Source organism: Mytilus galloprovincialis, chromosome 2 (genome assembly GCF_965363235.1).
Source record: "Mytilus galloprovincialis chromosome 2, xbMytGall1.hap1.1, whole genome shotgun sequence".
NCBI classification, from domain to species: domain Eukaryota; kingdom Metazoa; phylum Mollusca; class Bivalvia; order Mytilida; family Mytilidae; genus Mytilus; species Mytilus galloprovincialis.
The window spans coordinates 27,431,176-27,451,941 of NC_134839.1; the positions used below are offsets into that span (position 1 = coordinate 27,431,176).

The window sequence follows — 20,766 nt, forward strand, 5'->3', positions numbered from 1 at the left end:
TGACATGCATTTTCATTGATCTGGTCAAAATTTTAAATGAACTGTTTACCAAACTTAGATTTTTTTTAATACAAAGGCTTTTCTACCTTAGGATTTAATTACGTTAGCTGTATTTAGCAAAACTTTTGGTCTGCAATACTTCTCAACTTTGCACTTTCTTTGGCCTTTCTAGCATTTTTGTTGTTTATTAGAGCCTCTTGTATGAGTCTTTTGTAGACACAACGCGCGTTACAAAATTTCAATCCTGGTATCTATGATTAGGTTATTCAGTACCAATTAATATATACGACGACAACCATGTGTGTACCATGATATGGTTACCCTTTACGAGCACCTCAGATCACTCCCGATTTTAAGCGGGGATCGTCTTGCTTAGTCTCTATTTTCTGTGTTTGTTTACAATACTGTTGTTTGTCTTTTGGATCTTTTTCTAAATGACGATGTCAGCAATGTCAGCTTATTTTCGAATTATTATCTTTTTGTTTACACTTGGTCCCATAGATGGTCGCTTGTTTCAAAACTAAAACATCCTTGACTTTCAAATATTTAGCTTTGAGCTGGTAAAGGTTATAACAGAACAGCTCTTTGACCTCAAACAGTTTATAAATTGTTAATATCCTTTTACTGCATATGCTCAATGGAATGTCTTGGTTTCTTGATTTCAATCTAATAATACCAACCATTTAGGACAGAAAAAAGTACAGTTGACATGATGTCACATTTATTTGAGAATGGAAATGGGAAATGTGTTAAAGAGAAAACAACCCCAAGAAAGTTCAGAAAACAGCCGAAGACCCCAAATAGGTCTTCAACACAGCGAGAAGATCCCGCATACGAAGGCGTGCTTCAGCAAGCCCCTTTAAAAATGTGTGCTTGTTCAGTGATAATGAACGTCATACTAAACTCCAAAATATCTAAATAAAATTTGAAATCATACAAGACTAACAATTAACTTATTTGTACGTTGTTCTGATTTCCTCTTGTGTTTAAAGTTTCTACATACCTAATGTGGCGGCAGTTGTATGCTTCTGGTTGTAGTCAATTACTGTAAAACAATCCATTTAGAATTATAAAAGTCGATATCAACAATCAATAATTAGGTTTATTTAATGTAAACATTTACTTTTGTGATCTTGCGGTTACGTCAATGGCAATGTGCAATTCATATTATATATTAACTAAATACTTTGCACATGTCCTATGTCATGAATCTGATGTTAAGTAGTTGTCGATGTGGTCAATACGTGTTTTTCGTTGCTCATTTTACATAGATAAGACCGTTGGTTTTCCCGTTAGAATGGTTTTACACATGTCAATTTTTGGGCCCTTTATAGCTTGTTGTTCGGTGTGAGCCAAGGCTCCGTGTTGAAGACTGTACTTTGACCTACAATAGTTTACTTTTGAAAATTATGACTTAGATGAGAGGGCTGTCTCATTGGCACTCATACAAAATATTGTTATCTATAAAAAAAAGTGTTGTTAAAAAAGGTTTTTGGGGTATAAATTGTTATTAGACTTATTTTGGAAAAGTTTCGTATATCATGTTTGTTTCGTACGTAGACCACGATATTGTTTATCTTTATGAAAAGAAATGCACAAGTACGAATGTAGTTTTGGAACAAAAACTACGTTTTTATGAGAATCAATCACTGCAGTACACCTCACCATATCAGCTTGAAACCAAAACTTTACATAGTTGGAACAAATAAAAATCATAAAACGGTTGACACCATCAATATAAAGTGGGTCTCAATAGCACGAACATAACTTCTATACTAATCACAGCAACCATTTCCAATAATTTTAAAAAAACAAAATTGATAAAATATCGTCTCGTATGTTTCCGAAGAATTTATATATAGATTATCAGACAATTTTATTAACGTTTACACCCTGAAAAAAATCGAATAATGTAAAAAAACCAAAACAGAATAGAAATATAACATAACGTTACATAATCCAGTTCTTATAACATAAATTCAATCCTTATGTATTGCTGATGTTGCTAACTGGATAAACTTCATTACAAAAATAAAGGCAACAGTAGTATACCGTTGTTCGAAAAGTCATAAATGGATTGACTGACAGAAAACAAATCCGGGTAGCGAACTAAAGTTGGGGTAAACATACCAACTTTTAGAGGAAGGCAACGAAACAACAACAACACTAAAGTGCAACAAAAAAAACGAAACGACATTGCAACACACACAGAAACGATAACAACTGCCATTTTCATGACTTAGGCCAGAACAGTTTAAGAAAAAATGGTGAGTTGAACCTGATTTTGCGTCTAGTCAAATCTCTCGCTTTTATGGTAACGTTAAATATAACACTAAAATGACAACATTAAATTATAGAACTACAGTACAAATAAGTGCAAGAACATTCCGGACAGAGAAATACACAAATAAACATTACAATAGGACATTTCCATGGAACGCAACAGCTGTCTTATGTGGAACTCTGATATCATTTTATGTTGTTTTATTTTTACTTAATGATATTTTGACTTTTTTTAATATGGTTTTGACATTACGTAATGATGTTTTAATATCACTCAATATGGAATAGTCATTACTTAATGATATTTCGATGTTACACTATATGGTTTCGTATTGACTTGATATTGTTTTGTCATTACTCAATATGTAGATAAGATAAATAGCCGGCTGTTTAATCCATATCGCGCAACTTTGATGCGGCTGTTTAATCCATATCGCGCAACTTTGATTCGCAGCCTTTATCGCATACCCTTTATCCCACCCCTACCCTTTATAGCATACCCTTTATTACACCCCTACTTTTTTTTTTTTTTTTTTTTTTTTTACATAAAGTCAGTTTTTATTTATGTAAGCTTAAAACATATTTTTCCTCAAAATAGGTACGGTCATATGGGCGTGACTCAATTTATTGAATGACGTCATTGTTTGGTATGTACATGTGACGTCACAAACGTCAAGTTTTCATATTTTTTGGCACACTAAATGCAACTATAAAAAATACAAAACACACAAAAAAAATCTATAATAAACAAAATATTTTTAAAACAACAGCACGCAAATTTTAAGGTAAACCAGGTGCTTTGGACAAGTAATTGGGCAGTTCTGTTAAGGCTTTTAAAACAAGACAAAAATAAAACTGAAGGTAACCCAGTGAACAGTTCATGTAATATAAATCTCCGGTTGAAATATATGATAAAGCGTATAAAACATGGCAAAATCCATATCAAATGCCGTATCACCCTCGACCAATATCATCCCTCGGGCCTAAGAGCCCTTGGGCTGATATTGCTGTCTCGGGATGATACTACATACGATACGGATTTTGCCATGTATTATTCTTTATACAACTCGCATGTATGTTGAAAAAAATAAATAACAGATTTAACTTATCAACGGTATTTCTGTATTTTATATCTTTTCCTTTTGTTTTAGCTTTTGCAGAAACTTGTGCAGTGAGTATGCATTCCTGTTCATAATGGACGATGGTGAATGAATAATGAATGAATGAAAGACAAGCGACATTGGATGATCAGTGCACGTAACTCAGTATTGATATACATCAATTATACAATTTCGCTTACATAATAATACATAACACAATATCACATAAAACTAAGTGTATCTTTATTTATATAATACGTACATGCATTTGATACACATTTTGAGTCGGAACAATAACACCCACCATCTACTGATAAATCATTGGCAGGACTACATAATTGTCCAACCTGAATTAAACGTTTTAAATGACTATTCTGTACTTGTTCTTTAATCCTTTAACTTACGTTTGCGTTAATAGAAATTGTCTTACCACTGCATATTTTAAAGATCAATGCCTGTTTATATTGCAGCTATCCTTACGAACTTGGAATAAAGCATTCGCAATTTCCAATTTGTGTACACCTTGACAAAAATTTACAATATGGGTCGGATGGAATAATCTTTCCGATCGACAGAATAGCTTGGTATTTTCAAAATGTTAGAGAACTGTCTGAGTTAGTATCAAAACAATTCAGATAATGCTTAAGGAGTTTTTAATCCAACTTAATACGATATTTAATGTGCTTTCTATACTATTTCCCTTGATGTTTAGATGACAAAATTAAAAAAGATTTTGAGCAAAGTTTGTTTTGGATCGTATAGTTCAATGTTCATACGTTTAAGAAACCCCGTGAATAAACCGTTGTCGATGTTGACATGAAATCTAGTATGTTTTATCTGTCGAAGCAACACTCCATTCCTCCAAACATGTTGATGACTTGTTTTTTTATTTTGTAAATATCATGCTTATTCATCTTGGACTTATTCGTTGTGTGTTTACCAATTTTGTTTTTTATAACATTGCAGTTTAGATAACACTGGAACAATCATAGATACTGATGGAATGATTAGAACGTTTTAGTTGACCTGTATAATGATTCCAAAATGATCGTAATATACGATGTTTTATTTTGACTTTCACTGTGTTCTACAAGTTTCCGTTCTTCAGTTTTCTAGGAGTTTCCCTTCTAAAGCAATCTTTATGTTTCCCTGACAGCTATGTATACCAAAACCGACATTTGAAGAACTAGACATCGTTTTACTTTGATTTACAGAAGTTTCCTGGAGTTTTTGGATTGACATTTATATTTACGTTATCTTCAATATACTAGGTTGTAAACTTATCGGACATTTCTGATTTCAGTTGATAGAAGAATTCTGTATAAATAAAAGGATCGGACTTACATAAGTTTTGTTGAAATTTTAATTCGTATAATGTTTCTTGTAAACTTGTGTACAATAAATCTAAAATTGATTTGTGCCATTTTTTTGCCACAACTTAAAGGTCATTTCTATGCTTGTGTCTGGACCACCATAGTTTTTCTTCATATAGCATTAATTGTGTTTCTTAATCGGAATATTCTTTTCAATGCTCTGAACAATACTCTGAACAGCGCTCTGAACAATGTTTTCGTCGTTTTCTATGTTTTTGTTTGGCTTTGCTCATGCTGATTTTGAGTTAAATGATCAACACTAAACGATTTAATGAAAGGGAAACATACAAATTGAGTTACCGGTATGTTTTTATATATGAATAAACATCTAGAAATGTCTAAACATAACACAATTGGAAAAACCTACCTCTATTACCATGCATCGTCCTTCTACATTGTTCTTTACCTCGAATAATTGACAGAATGGCTGAAAGCAAATTATGATCGTTAAACAATCTTGTAGAAACTAAAGGGTTTATGCATTAATTCCAAACATATTCTTAATAATGAAATAAAGGGTCCTTATGGTTCGTTAAATGCCTTCTGAACCAACTGATTCTTAAAAACGATATAAAATTTATAAAAGATTTTAGAATTAGAATGGTACAAAAACGAAGAACAATATTGATTAATTGCACTTGTCTAATTACAAATCAAATACTTTATTAAAATTTTATTTTGTAATTATATTATGTGTACCAAGCTTGAAATATTTATCACTGAAGGCTTAAAGAACAAAACTCATTATAGCTTATTATTTTTTTTCTTAGAAAGAATTGAGAGACAACGAAGGTATTTCAAAGATGTATTAACATCTACAGTTCATGATATAACTTCTTAATTTTCAATTCATTGTTTATCATATAATCCTCCCTTTACATTGTCAATATTTAATTTTGTAAAGTGTTTTTGTCAATTGAGGTAACAATTTGTTTGATAATGATATTCATCAAAAATCGTCACAGTGAGTATTGTATGCTTGATAAGAATGACAATAATGTAAAATCTAAATACATTTTGAACAGCTGATCAAATGTTTCTTGACGACATGGATTTATGGTATAATGGTAAAATATTGCTTGGGAAACTCAATCAAACAATAATTAAACTAATTTGAAAAATCTAAACTATGATTCGTAAAAAATACTTAAATTCTGATTCGTTGAATTAAGTTTGAATCTTTAAAGCGTCAATTAATGACTAAAACCTGTTATTTGCCCAAAGGTTTATTAGCATTGAACATTGTATGGCCATTTTCTTCATCCACCTTACCTCAATCAACATATCAAACTTGAAATAATTAATTACCTCGTGTTTATCGCAGTTTGCTGCTAGACAAGAGTACGGATCTAACTGATCTAAAATTTGAAAGTTCACACATTTGTGTAGTTTAATTATCTTATTGGATAAAATATCAATCAAACATGAAATTGATTTAATAAACTTCATCTATATAGCTTTGTAAATTTTACGTCGATAACAAACATATTATCTTTAAACAACAAGTTGGGAAAACCACAAGACAAGTAAAATTCTAGTGAACATGATAATATTGAAAAACAAAGCAAACCGGTAAATTTTGAAATACTTTTTCACAAGACTTATCTATAAAATAGGTAAAATTTAATAAATTAGATGTGTTAGTTATGATTAATGCATTTTCTTTGATCTATGATGTTTACTCGTGATACCGCTTTTTCTTATTTTTCAATTATTACATGAATATATACAAAGAATTAGGAGATAACTGTATTCTAACCTTTGACAGCATCAATTGGTATTTGATGGTTGCAAATAAAGTTAACTGGCTAAATGGTATTTCCGATTACAAATCACCAATTGAAAATTAAAATACAATATCTGTAACTCCTTTCTATTGAAACTGACAGAAAAAAAACCTTTAAATACGTATCTAAAATCTATCATATATCATCTGCGCTTGCGAGTACGTTTTAATTGATGTTCATGAAAATTAGTGACGTTATCCAATCAAAATTAACGTCACAAACGAGATTGCATTAGAGTGATGAGTAACTAAACTGAAATTATCTATATTTTGAGGTAACTGATTTTACAATTTAACCTAAATAAAATAAACAAAACCTCCAGGTGACCATTATCTAAGGCAATTAAGTACCACATATGCTTATGGATTTCAGTTTAGAATTTTCAACGGAGTTCGATATGTTTGTTATTTAAATTTTTATATACAAATATAATTTTACAAACTACACCTGCAGAGTTAGTTGTTGTTTTAAGCGTATGGAAACTGTCCCATTAACGTCCATTTATAAAACAAAACAAGAAAGAGTCTAAATCTACAAAAAAGCACAAACAGATATTTCATATACATACGTAAAGCAGGAACAGCTGTTGTAGGCGCGTGAGTTGTTACAGTAAGTATTTCTGTTCAAAGAAATCAAAAAAAAAAATAAGATTACACATTAGTATAACGAAAATTTACAGGGATAGAAAAAGGGCTTAGGTTTAAGATATAATAACAATATCTATTAACAAAACTGATCAATGAAACATAGTAACCTTCTATTATTACCGTACTGAACACAGAAATAACACGACGGGTGCCGTATACGTTGCAGGAAATGGTTTACCTTCCGGAGCACTTGATTTCACTCCCGGTTTTTAGTGGATTTCGTGTTGTTTCTTATTTATTATGTATAACTGTTGATGTAAATGTCCTTTAATTTTGATTTTTTGTTTACTCCTTGGTTTTGATTGTTATTGTCTTTACAAGTGCTGTCAAACAGGATAAATTTCTCAAAACAGATAAAAAAAATCGGTTTATAAGCTTTATGTATATGCCATTTTAACGTTCTAGAGTAGAATTGTCTGTATCAGTTCTTCAAATAGGTTTGTTATACAACGGTTCTTTTCAACGGACTTAATGACAACACCACTTTACCGATCAAATAGATTTTTTTGCAGTATTTTAAAATATCTGTTTTATCTTTGTACATATGTTATGAGGAGTTTTGCATTTTTAAATTCATCACACCTATATGATTATGTTCCTATATTGTTACGTAGAAATAATGACGATTTATTTTGTATTTCAGTCTTTTATGCGAAGGAAAGTATTGATACTGCCTAAAACCTATCATTGATGGAACCTTGAAAGGAGTAGGTCCGGTAAGTGCCGATTTTGGCCTCAAATTTCAAGTTCATCTGAAGAAAGATTTTGAACACTTTTTAAAAGTGTCTATTTCAGTTTATTCAATGAGTTTATGTGAAAGATTTTAACTGATTTAGTCATTAAAAACACTCCGATTCAAGCTTAAATATAAAAATCTATCAAATATGCTAAAAACTATCACTTTTCAGATCCGTGTTCATCCGTGTTCATCCTCAACCTTTATATATGTTATATATTATTATCAAATACAACTTATATTTCAATATTACGAATGAACACGAATGCAGCCACTTTCATTTAAGATGGAAACCGTCTAAAAATGAGACGAAAGATACCAAAGGGACAGTCAAACTCATAAATCGAAAAAAAAACTGACAATGCCATGGCTAAAAATGAAAAAGACAAACAGACAAACAATAGTACACATGACACATCATAGAAAACTAAAGAATAAGCAACACGAACCCTACCAAAAGCTAGGGGTGATCTCAGGTGCTCCGGAAGGGTGAGCGGATCCTGCTCCACACTTGGCACCCGTCGTGGTGCTTATGTGATAACAAATCCGGTAAATAGTCTAATTCGGTAGGTCACATTCATGAAAGGGAAGGGGATTGTAATTACGACGTAAGGAACATATCCGATATCATTTGTGAAACGGTTATTCCATAACGGTCAACCAACTCGTGATGACGTCCGTAAAATTTACGAGTGGATGATTTCAACTTTAAAAATTAACTAAAATGCTAAAATTGTGAAGATTTCAATATTTTGGCATGACTTCATGATGCTAGTACCCGAAATATGTGTATTGTAATGTCATAAACAGCCCATATTTATGTAGCATAACCATTCTACCTTCCAATAAATAACTAAAGTTTACATTTGAACAATGTTGCTAAAACTGCTATATTTGGGGGCAAAAAGGGGTCTTACTGGACCTACTCCTTTGGTATTGTTCTAGTTAATTCTTCGAAAAAATTACATTTTGTACTGAAAAATTTAATACAATTGTTTTATTGTCAATTTCGTCTACCTCAAAAAAGGTCCTTATGCACTATCGACACGGCTTTGAATTCAAATAAAGACCCTGATCATATGAAATAAGGATTATTATTAGGCAAGATATATTAATGTTGTTGTAGTCGAAATGTACGAAATGAATGAACTCTGAAAGATACTCCTTTTTTTTTTTTATATAAATGGTAAGATTTGTAAACAGTTAACTTATAATTATGACCATATAAATGATAATTCGTGTCAACACAAAAAAAAGTAAATACTAAAAAATACTGAACAAAAAGTGTTGACTACTTATCTGGTGAATAAAATCTCAACCAACAGTGGCATCGTCCAAATGGTTGATAATAAACTCATCATAGATACATAGATTGAAATTTTATGTTTATGCATTTAGGCTTAGAATAAGAAAAACACTTAGATTCTGGAATTTGTTGATATTTGTAAGTATTTGTGAATAGAATTACAAGAGGTTAGGTACCTCGATTGTCTGTACTCTAATCAAAATTTCAAATTTTATGATATATGTATTCGTAATTCACACCACGTGTGTGAGGATACGTCTCATAAATTCATGAGCATCTCAACTGAAGATTGCTTATAGAAAGAATAAGCTTGAAAACACGATTATTGAAAGCTAAAAGTTGTAACTTATACGCTTTTTTTTGCATATTTTTTTAAGTTTATGTGACAAAAATAAATTAATTTCTAACCAATTCTATCTGCACATGCTTGAGAATCGCAGTGACAGGGTAAATGTTGATGTTCTAGAGGTCCATGACAGTGATGTATACAATTATGGCCGTCTTCACAGTGGCTGTGGCCCAGCTGTAATATATACATACATAAATGAAACCAGATATTTTGATAGAAAAGATTAATAATGCGTATCTCTTTGATATGTTAGATTCTTGAATGTTACGTAGTTGAAAACTGTTCGGTCGATTCTTGAAATTTTCTCAGTTGGAAATTGTTTGTGAAAAGAGTGGCAGTTGCCATAAACTAAGGCTTTCGTTTAAATGCATAGACTTATCTTATCTGTCTTACAATAACTTCGGTCTCATTAGGATTTCTGTTACTTTTCATCGCTTTATAGACCTTCAATGTTTAGTTTTGAGCACAGCTGAGAAACAAATCATGACTGTTTCATTTTAACTATGTATATTCCTTTTACTTAAATGAACGTATCTACTGAAAGTCTTTAACAAGCTATAATCTTTATAAAAAAATAATATCTGATAATAAAATAAATAGATAAAAAGATACACAGAGAAAAAGTTTACAGCGATTATATGTCAATCATTGCTCAGAGCAAAATACATCACCATGGTTATTGACAAGAAGTTTTTGAAAATTTTGAAAACTGGTTTAAACAGAAAATATTTGTTTATTCTTTCAAAGGAGTGTTCTGACTACCACAATTACTTTAAGGTAGATATTTAATTTTCCGCAAGTTTATTCTTTTTTGTTTGGTGTTAAATTAATGATTTTGATCCATTTCGTTAAATCTGGTGATCCGTTTATTTATCAATTCGTAGAAAATAAACTAAAATAAGCTATCTTACCGAGTAACATTTAGCAGTTATCTGACCATTCTGTCGATAAATCTCACAACCCTGTAACGAAACATTACAAAATTTTCCTACTCGTTACCAACTGTTATCAGTATTACCTTATTCTCTAAAAAACATATAGTTCAAAGTTATATATAAAATGCGACCAAGAGACACAACCAGAGCGATTATGTTCACGAAAAGTTCATATATGAAATATTTAGTAGTTTGATGACAAAATGTCGGAAGATATCTGAAAAAAATAAAATAAGCCAGCAAATACGCATTAGAACACTGATGATTTCATGATGACGTCGTAATTTTGAACCCATGTACATCTATTTCATGTTGGTTAAACAGTTTGGGTAATAATTTTAAAACAAAATAGACATTACAAATGGGTATCTTTTCCTACATTTTCTAAGACTTCGCGCTTTGTACACAAATTAATGATACAATAACTTTGTTATACTGTATAGATAACATTTAAACTGAAAAAAGAAAAACCCTATAATATATTGTACTTTTTGACGAATCAAACAAATTTTCACAGCAGTTAGGTAAAACTTTTAAAGGAGTTCCTATTGACTTTTTGATATACTGCTTAATTTTAGATTTCTGTAGGGTTTTTATTGATCTATCTTTTTATTATGAATAGAGTTTGTTGTTTAACACTTTTTCACCTACATTCTAACAAAAGAGTTGTTCTACTTTTTTGTTTGTTTTGTTATCATACTTTTTCAAACGTGTTTAATTATTTGTTTTTGTCCTTTTTTAATGATTTTTGATTTCCCAAACATTATGTCAGAAGATGGATGATTAAGGTTATTTTATCGCGGACATAATTCATTTTAAAATGCACTACTAGTTTCAGTCAAACGAATGAAACTCTCCGTACAATTAAATTTAACCTAAATTTAGAAAACTTCACCCAAATTGGTTAAGTCACCTTACTTCAAAACAGACAAGGCTTTTTTGTCTTGAACAATAAACCTACTAAGATGTCTTTAAATATCTGTTGTTGCTGCATAGAAATAGAAATGTATTCTAATAAAAAGGAAACGGATGACTCTTGTGTTGGCTTTACAATCATGCCTTTTCTATTATGTTGGTTTATGAAGTGTGTTTCGAATAAAGAGAGTGTATTCTTCTGTATTGGTCTTTGATGTTTCCGGCTAACACAAAACTCACCTGTGATGGATTACATGTTACACCGAGGCAATGGAGAGCTGTGAACACAAAAGACTTCTGATTATAGTCTAACTATTGCATCAGAATCACAAAAAAGTATGTCCTTTTCCGGATTGTTACCGCGAACAAGTAAAGAGTCACCTTATCTCATAAAAAGAGAAAGCTTGACAACCAAAATTAATTTTAACCAGTCCTGTGCAGACTACTTCGAAAAGATAAGCGTATCTTGCTTAGCATGCACATGTTTACTTTAGATGTGGAAGTCACCGATTACGATCGAGACGGGAAGGTGGAATAACATATCCAGAAATGATAGGTTGTGACATCTTTGCAAATCAAGATACGTACGCGATGAATATCATTATGCAATGTCATGTACTGCTCTCAATCAAGAAATCAAGAAAGAAAGAGGTTGTTACCATACTACTGTTCTCTTCGTCCAAACATTTATAAATAGCAACAATTGTTGAGCTCTAATAATTATATTGTTCTTGAAAAATTGTGTAGATTTATAAAAAATATAAATGTGAGAGTCACTCCTCCTGGTTAGTTTTTAATTTAATGTTTATGATTGTATTGTTCACATGAGCTTTGATATTTAATGTAGTTGTTTGTACATATATTTTCTCTATAACTATGTAATTTGTAGTTGATGAGAAAAAAAATTCATTCATCTCATCACATTTACACTTAACTGCAATATCACTATAGTAAAGATAAAAAAACTACTATTGTGAAGATTAAATACCTAAAAAACTTTTGCTTGTGCATGATTTTAGTCATAGAAACATAAAATCATGTTGGGATGTATAACAAAGTGCCTATTTGAGTTTTTTTTCTCCCTTTTCCCTGTTTTTTGCGTCAGCAGAACACGTTTTTGTGATTTTACTTTTTATCCGATATATGAATGATATACGACAGGACAAAATGTATGTTTATGTTCAGAACTAGGAAATGGGCAATGTAAGTTGACAGAAATTTGTATTTTTAATCATCCTGCGCCTAAAAGAATGAAAAAGATCAATGTTTAAAGCAGAGATCTTCCATTTGCAGTAATAGCAAGCTGCATGTAAAAATTGCTATAAAAATGAGATGCAAACACTCGATACAATACACGAACACTTTGTTTCTGTTACACAGGACATTAAGCTAATACAAATTCCCAAACAAACTTGATTATATAGTAGAGGAAAATTTACTCGATATGCTGATCGCATAAATAAATTCATTAAATAATTAACATCTCAAATTAAAACATTGCATGATCTTAAAACGGACCTATTTGATTTTCCTCTGAGTTCAGTATTTCTGTGATTTTACTTTTTTCTAAATCAGCTGTGTCAATAGAAAAAATTGGAAATACCAACAGTAAATTTACAAAACAGATTACTATACTGTATGCTCAGGGTTTCCCCTGGGTCAATTATTTTTTTCGCCACCTCTTTCGCCAAAACAATATATTTTTTGCCACTTTATTATTTTTTTCGCCAAGTAACACAAATATATTTTTCTTTTAAAACTTGTCTTTTTTTCAGACCTCCCCCACCCCGAAATAAAAACCGGTTTTTACAACAAAACAAAACATTTTATCACTTGAAATTGATCACTCGTGTAAGGTGTAGTCATTACATTGAAGGGTTACTCTCATGCCAACCTTTTGAATAGATTTCTTTTCTATCCTAGACCATCGTAAATAAGTAAAACTATGATAATGCTTGAAACACGTGTGTCAATGAAACGACTTTAAAGTACCCATTCTAATCAATTATCTATATCAAAGTTAAATGATAAAGTTTTAAATCAGAGACCTTTCTTGCTTTTCAACATTTTTCGTCATAACAACAGTTATCTTTTCTGGGTTATCATTAAAAGAAGGAGAAAAGAAGGATCGAGAGAAAGCGTCAAAATTTTGATTCAAACACGTGCGTCGCCAAGTGGTTAATAATTGAGATTATAAAATTTTTATATTTTCAATAATCTGGTTTAATTCAATCAAATATTCGTGTGGGTGCGTGGGCGTTGCAGCCTGTAGCTCAATGCCATATTTGGCATGGCCATAGCGGCGATCGCAGCATGAATCAGAATTTTGGAATTCCCGTATCAGCTAGAATAGAATTTTGGAATTCCCGTATCGGGCACTTGTTAATTTGCTGTCGACAAGAAAGCAAGTGTTACGCAAATAAGTTAAAATATCCAGAAAAAGAAGATGCCTAACAAGAGAAATGCCGTAGGATCGCCATCAAGGGCCATGGGGAAGAAAAGAAGAACGACCAGCAGGACAGGAGGAAAGAAAGTGCAGCCCGAAGAAATTGCCCAAAAGAAAGACGAAGCTGACCGGAGAAGATCTGCCAAGAAAACAAAAGAGGTCGGACATGTGGTGGCAGAAGTACCTGAGGAAAATACTGATATCTCATCAGGTAATGAGTCGGAGGAGGATGCACGGGCATTCCCCTCTTTAAGGCACGAAATTGCAAATAATTCCATTGATTTCACTCCGTCACAAGAATCTAGCGTTCATGACACAGTGGGGGAACACGTGTCTTTTAAAATTAAAGAAAATATTTGGGAGGGAAAATTTATAGAGCTTCATTCTCTTTTGAGAACGCAAAAAGAAATGGAAGAGGTTGACGAGGGCGATTTGAAATTAAAAAGGGGGAAAATTTGCATTGAAAAAAGATCGTCGGGGGTTTATTTGTCAATAAATGAATGGACTTCCGCATTCATGATTTTTATGAGTGTCTACATTGAGAAATACAGCACACGGGCACAGGAATTGTTAAAATATATGCGCGATATAAGATTAGCGGCAACTAGGTCAGAAAACTGGGCTACCTATGACGAGCAATTTAGGCTAAAAATAGAAAAGAATCCTAATTTATCTTGGGGAAATATACACGGTGAATATTGGCTATTACACATCACATCTCCCACAGTACATAACAGTGTGTCAGTGCAATCACAGGGTTATAGAACAGATACACAAAATCGTGGTAATTATAACTCAAATGCAGCTACACTTCCAAACAATAGAACACATAAAAAATCACAGGTAACTAGTGGAAGTGTAAATCTGTCATGTAAATACTATAATAATGGTAATGACTGTCCCTACTTCCCTCATTGTAGGTTTAAACACATATGTGAAATATGCAGTAGCAAACACAGAAAAGCCCAATGTAATAACCGGGCGCAAGGAAGAAATAACAAAAAGTATTAATTTTTATTCATTGGGAAATACTCCTATAAAAGTATCCGTCTTGGAAAATTATTTAGAGTTCTACCCACTTAACAATGTAGCACATGAAATTATATCTGGTTTCAAATACGGTTTTTCATTAAAATATTTTGGCTCTAGAGAACCAAGGGAGAGTTCCAATTTAAAAAGTCCATAACAGCTACCCAAAATTTTTAAAGAAAAATAAATGAAGGAAGTTAAACTTGGTCGCATAGCTGGTCCTTTCAGATACCCACCTTTTCCCACACTTCAGGTATCACCAATGGGGCTAGTGCCAAAAAAGGATGGGGATTTCAGACTTATTCAACATTTATCCTATCCTGAGAATAATTCAATAAACGATTTTATTGATAAAGATCATTGTTCAGTGCAATACATTTCAGTGGACGAAGCAGCATGTTTGATTAATAGACACAAAACATTTGCCCGATTAAGTCAGTGTGACGTAAAAGCGGCTTTTCGTTTGTTGCCAATTGCCCCGCACGATTTTGACTTGTTGGGGATAAAATTTCAGGGTGAATATTATCTTAATAAAATGCTCCCTATGGGGGCCTCAATAAGTTGTGCCCTGTGGGAGAAATTTGCAAAAGCTTTGCATTGGATAATACAGCTAAAAAGCGGAAATGATGATATCCTCCATTATTTAGATGATTTTCTTTTTGTCGAGTCGAGCCAAACATCAAAAGTTGGCAATACTTTGAAGTTATTCCAAGAGGTATGCAACGAAATAGGTATTCCTCTTGCTAGTGACAAGACTACTTTGCCGACTACATTACTTATGTTTTTGGGTATAGAATTTGATACACAGAATTTAATCATGCGACTTCCAAATGAAAAACTTGTCAAACTCTCACAAAAAATCAGAGATACCTTGGACAGTTCTAAAATAACTCTTAAAGATATGCAATCCCTTCTTGGGCTCCTGAATTTTGCTTGTAAGGTAGTTGCTCCAGGCCGCACCTTCTGTCGCAGACTCATAAATTCAACAATTGGGGTAAGAAAATCGTATTTCAAAATTCGAGTAAACAAGCAGATGAAAGCAGATTTAGAACTTTGGTTAGACTTTTTAAAACAATACAATGGTGTAACTGTAATAACAGACAATGTATGGGTTTCAAATGAAAAATTAGAGTTGTTCACTGATAGTGCAGGGGGGTCCAAAGGCGGGTATGGGATCTATTTTGCAGGTCAGTGGGCCCAAGGCACATGGCCAAAACATTGGGTTGAGACTGGAATCACCAGAGATATGACATTGTTAGAGTTGTTTCCAGTTGTAGCTGCTCTTATGTCCTGGGAATCCTATTTTGTTAACAAAAAAGTTATTTTTCATGTTGATAATCAGGCGGTTGTTCAAATCATTAATATGAAAACTAGCAAATCAAGTAGAGTTATGACTTTAGTAAGACAGATGGTTTTAATGAACTTAAAAAATAATACATTAGTTAAGGCAATTTATATCCCTTCAAAACAAAACCAAATTGCCGATTGTCTTTCTCGTTCTCAGTGGGGGAAGTTCAGAAGCCTAGCTCCAGAAGCAGACCAGTGGCCAACCAAAATTCCAACACAGCTCTGGAACATTTAAGTCAGGTGGCTGATTATATTGTCAATCAAGGTGTGTCCAAAAATACACAAAAATCATACAATTTGGCTCTGTCAAAACTTTGTACTTTTAGATCATCTTATAAATTGAAACAGGATTGGCCGGTGCCAGTCAATGATTTGTTAAATTTTATAGCTTTTTTGTCAGTACAGGGTCTTTCGGGGGGAACCATATCATCTTATATATCAGGAGTTTCATACCATCATAAAATTCAAGGGATACAGGATACTACAAAATTCTTTATAATTGGAAAGGCATTAGAAGAATAAAAAGAATTCAAGGGGGAAAACGCAATGACATTAGAGCACCAATTACAGTGCATTTGTTATCAGATATGATTAGTTGTTTCGATAAAGTATGTAAGAATAAATATGAAGCTGCTTTATTTTCAGCAGTTTTTTCTGTTGCCTTCTTTGGTTTGCTAAGAGTAAGGGAAATCACTACTTCAAAATCCAAGTCTGTTATAAATGTCTCCAACTTAACAATTTCTGATATTTTAGTAAGGAGAAAAGTCCTGGAGCTAAGAGTAAGGTGGTCAAAAACTGACCAAAAGGAAAAGTCTGTTACTTTGTTGATAGCTGAGAACGGAAAAAACTACTGTCCGGTACGACTCATTAACGAATATTTAAAGGTACGATACCTGTAACAATACAGATTTGTTTATCCATTATACTGGTATGCCTTTAACTAGATACCAATTCAGTAGTATACTGGAAAAAGCTTTACATTTTCTTCATATTAGTAAAGGCCATTTTAGGTCACATAGTTTTAGAATTGGGGGAGCCACGGAACTAGCCAGGCAGGGGGTCTCAGAGGAGGTAATTATGAGATTAGGCAGATGGAAATCGCATGCTTATTCTCGCTATATTAGGTTACAATTTTTCTAGTTTCAAAAAGCTAACAAGCTAAAGGTTTTCACAGGTCCTAAGATTTTATGGATTGTTGGAAGTTCCCTTGTTCATTGGGCCAACGTAGAGGCGACGAAATATGGTAGGAACAACTTGGGACTGGGGTCAAAAGGTGTAACAACATACTGGATTGGTCAACCTGGTTTACAGATTAAAGATTTGGACTCCCTACTGGACGCAAAAAGAAAAATTTTACCTTCTCCTCATTTTATAATAATTCACTGTGGAGCTAATGATTTGACAGATTCAGAATTGACAGGGAAGGGTTTAATGGAAAATGTAAAATGTTCTATTCTACGTTACAAGGCTTTATTTAAAAATGTTATTATTATATGGTCTTCAATGCTACAGCGCAGATACTGGCATTTTGCTCCCTTGAATGCGGGTGCAATAATCGAACAGAAGAGAAAAAGAGTGAATTCAGTGGTCAAAAACTTTGTAATAAAAAACGGGGGGAAAGCTATATTACATGAGAACATTAGGGCAAGTGAAGTGTCTTTATACAGAACAGATGGAACTCATTTGTCACAAACCGGAAATCAGGTTTTCTTAAATAATATACAAGGGGGGGTTGAGTCTTTCCTACGCACAACAAAATCAACTTTTCCAATGATTCAATAATGAAAATTTTGTGGAGGTGAGAACCCCAGTTAGATTTGGTAGCTGACTGGGGCTCTCATGTGGCGGTCCAGGGAGACTGGTAGTGATTGGGGGATTATTTCACTCGGCCCTTGCTCTGGGCCTGACAAGTTCTACAATTTGCAGGTTTGGAAAATGTGGTTAGTGGTAACGGTGGGGTCTACAGATGGGTAACTCTGGGACCTCCTCCACCTCATCTTATAGAGGGGAGGCCTACACCTGCCAACAGGTGGGGCACTAATAACTGGAGCATTGGTAATACGAGTGTTTTCCCCGGTCACTCCCCATGGTAGGTGGTGGTGTAACCGTGTTTAACTACCAGGGGTTTTATGACACTATGTCAACATAAGTCAGCTGATAGCCATTGTGTATAGGTAATCGGTAGTCACCCTGGCGCCTCAACAAAATATTATAAAATACTCTGTAGCCAAAGTAATGCCACAAAGTAAAAATGTATATTCTAGTCATGAAAATGTAAATACAAGTTGGTGTAATAAAATGTATGTTTAATTCAAAGGATTGTTTTTGTATTAGTTGTAAAAGTTATAAATGAAAAACAGGGGATGGAACCTCTACAAAAATGAGTATTATATACAAAAAGTCTGTATAATGTTAATTTTGGTACTTGTGGATTACGGTAAAACAACAGATAAAGAGAGACAACTCTAGATGAATTTTTAATCACTTTGTGATTAAAGGTAGGACTTCAACATAGTTTAGAAATACGTCAACAACTCTTGATCGTTGTTCTTCATCTCATTGTTATTTGTTCAGTTTGAATATAGGGTCTTCTTCTATGAGTATTGCAATTAAACCCCTTTTGAGACATGTGACGGACGCCATTTATCCATATCATTTTGTCATAAAATACAATACAATCAACACCTTTATTAATTAGTCCTTTGATGTCGATAGCTATAAATGCAATTAGCTGATATTTGATGTTCTGTTAAAATCTTAACGAGTTCAAAGTGAATTCAGAGTATAATTGTCTAATCGGATATAGTCCGAGAAACCCGAAAAAAAGTAAATAAACAAGATGGCTGAAAATAAATCGTTATATATTTCTTTCGACAAATTCTTTCGCCAATGACGAATTTTAATCGCCACAATTATTATGTTTTCGCAAATTGCGAAAATGGCGACCACAGCTACTAAGCTGAACAGAGACTGTAAATCAATTCTTATGTGAGTAGGTTCCTTTTGTGGGGTTCGTGTTGTTTATTCTTGAGTTTTCTATGTTGTGTCGTGTGTGCTGTTGTTTGTTTGTCTTTTTCATTTTTAGCCATGGCGTTGTCAGTTTGTTTTAGATTTATGAGTTTGACTGTCCCTTTGGTATTTTTCGTCCCTCTTTTCTCACAAACCTCTTCTTGGTCAACCGTTTCGTGATGGTCACCGTATATACTGAGTATAAGGTCTTTCAACCTTTCCGTGGAAAGACCTATTGATTTTGTTCTGATTATGATTATAATTTTTTTTCTTCCGCCTATTTTTTGTTGTGCGTAGTTTTGTTGTTTCATAAGATGTCGCTTAGATATTTGGAATATGATATAATATAGTTTATACGCTTTTAAAACTAAAAACCGCGTAATCCAATACTTTACGTTGTTAGAGTTATCTCCCTAAACACTGTTTTCTTGTGGCCACTTATCCTTCGCAACCGTAAAAGATTACAACACATTTATTTTACCAAATTGCTCGTTGAATCTTCAGAATTAGGATTTTTATTTTGACCGAAGCTATTCGGAGACTCCATATGAGAGTTATTCCACATTATGTATTTGATATAAGTGATATGCGTTTTCAACTGGTGAACCATAAGTGATATTGGACTAGGGTCTTTGGATATGAGGTCCTTGGTCCAAAAAAAAAAAGAAAATCAGGTCAAGGTCATAGCAAAGGTCATATAATAAATTTTGATTTGGCTTATTTTCACTTATTTTCAAAAACCGTATGTTAAACTGACATCTTATTTTTAGTAAAAGGTTAATTGCGACATGTTGTAACTTATGAATTTTGGTTGAAATGTCGTGTAGTCAATAAATAGGAGTTTTCGCCCATCTGATATTTAGAGTTATGCGTTTAGTGGTATAACTCATTAACCAAACATATGAAAGACCCAGGGTCTTTTGATTTGAAGTCCTTGGTTTGTGACCTTGAAATTGAAGTCAAGGTCATAGGTTAATATGACGTTCTAGATTTTGACTTTTCCTTTAAGTAAATTCATAGTTATACATCATTAACGAACTGACATTTTAAACTGATTTTTAAAATTTTGATATCAAAATAGATATACTAGTAAAAAAAACCCATAAAATCACCAAAATACTGAACTTAGAGGAAAATCAATTCGGGAAGTCCATAATCACATGGTAAAATCAAATAACAAAACACATCAAAAGAAACGATACACGACTTTAAAAATGAAATTTATAAAAAAAGTCTTAAATATAAAAACAAAAGGAGATACACTATTTAAAAAAAAAACACTTTCATTTGCAATATATGCACATATGATAATGAAAATCAAAACCTGTCGAAATGTAACTAAATTCTGTGTAAACGATCATAGGGTGCAAATTATTTTTGCGGAAAATTGGATAAAAATTCGACACACAATTTTCTAAGAACAAATGAATTTTCAAATTTGTTTAAAATTATCCAATATGCTAATCAAGTTAAGTTCATGTTGTAACTAATGGGTTGAAATATT

At 32.6% G+C, this 20,766-nt stretch overlaps 1 protein-coding gene across 1 annotated transcript in view; it reads right to left on the minus strand.

The window, feature by feature from the left end:
* Positions 1-20,766, minus strand: part of LOC143063286 (uncharacterized) — an 85,926-nt gene that overhangs the window by 13,921 nt on the left and 51,239 nt on the right. Inside the window, exons 8-15 of the mRNA XM_076235341.1 lie at positions 11,672-11,709; positions 10,493-10,543; positions 9,641-9,755; positions 7,112-7,162; positions 6,065-6,114; positions 5,124-5,183; positions 3,646-3,730; positions 1,004-1,045 (exon numbers count right to left, since the gene is read on the minus strand). Coding sequence (XP_076091456.1) covers positions 1,004-1,045; positions 3,646-3,730; positions 5,124-5,183; positions 6,065-6,114; positions 7,112-7,162; positions 9,641-9,755; positions 10,493-10,543; positions 11,672-11,709 — 492 coding nt within the window. The remainder of the gene's footprint in view (positions 1-1,003; positions 1,046-3,645; positions 3,731-5,123; positions 5,184-6,064; positions 6,115-7,111; positions 7,163-9,640; positions 9,756-10,492; positions 10,544-11,671; positions 11,710-20,766) is intronic.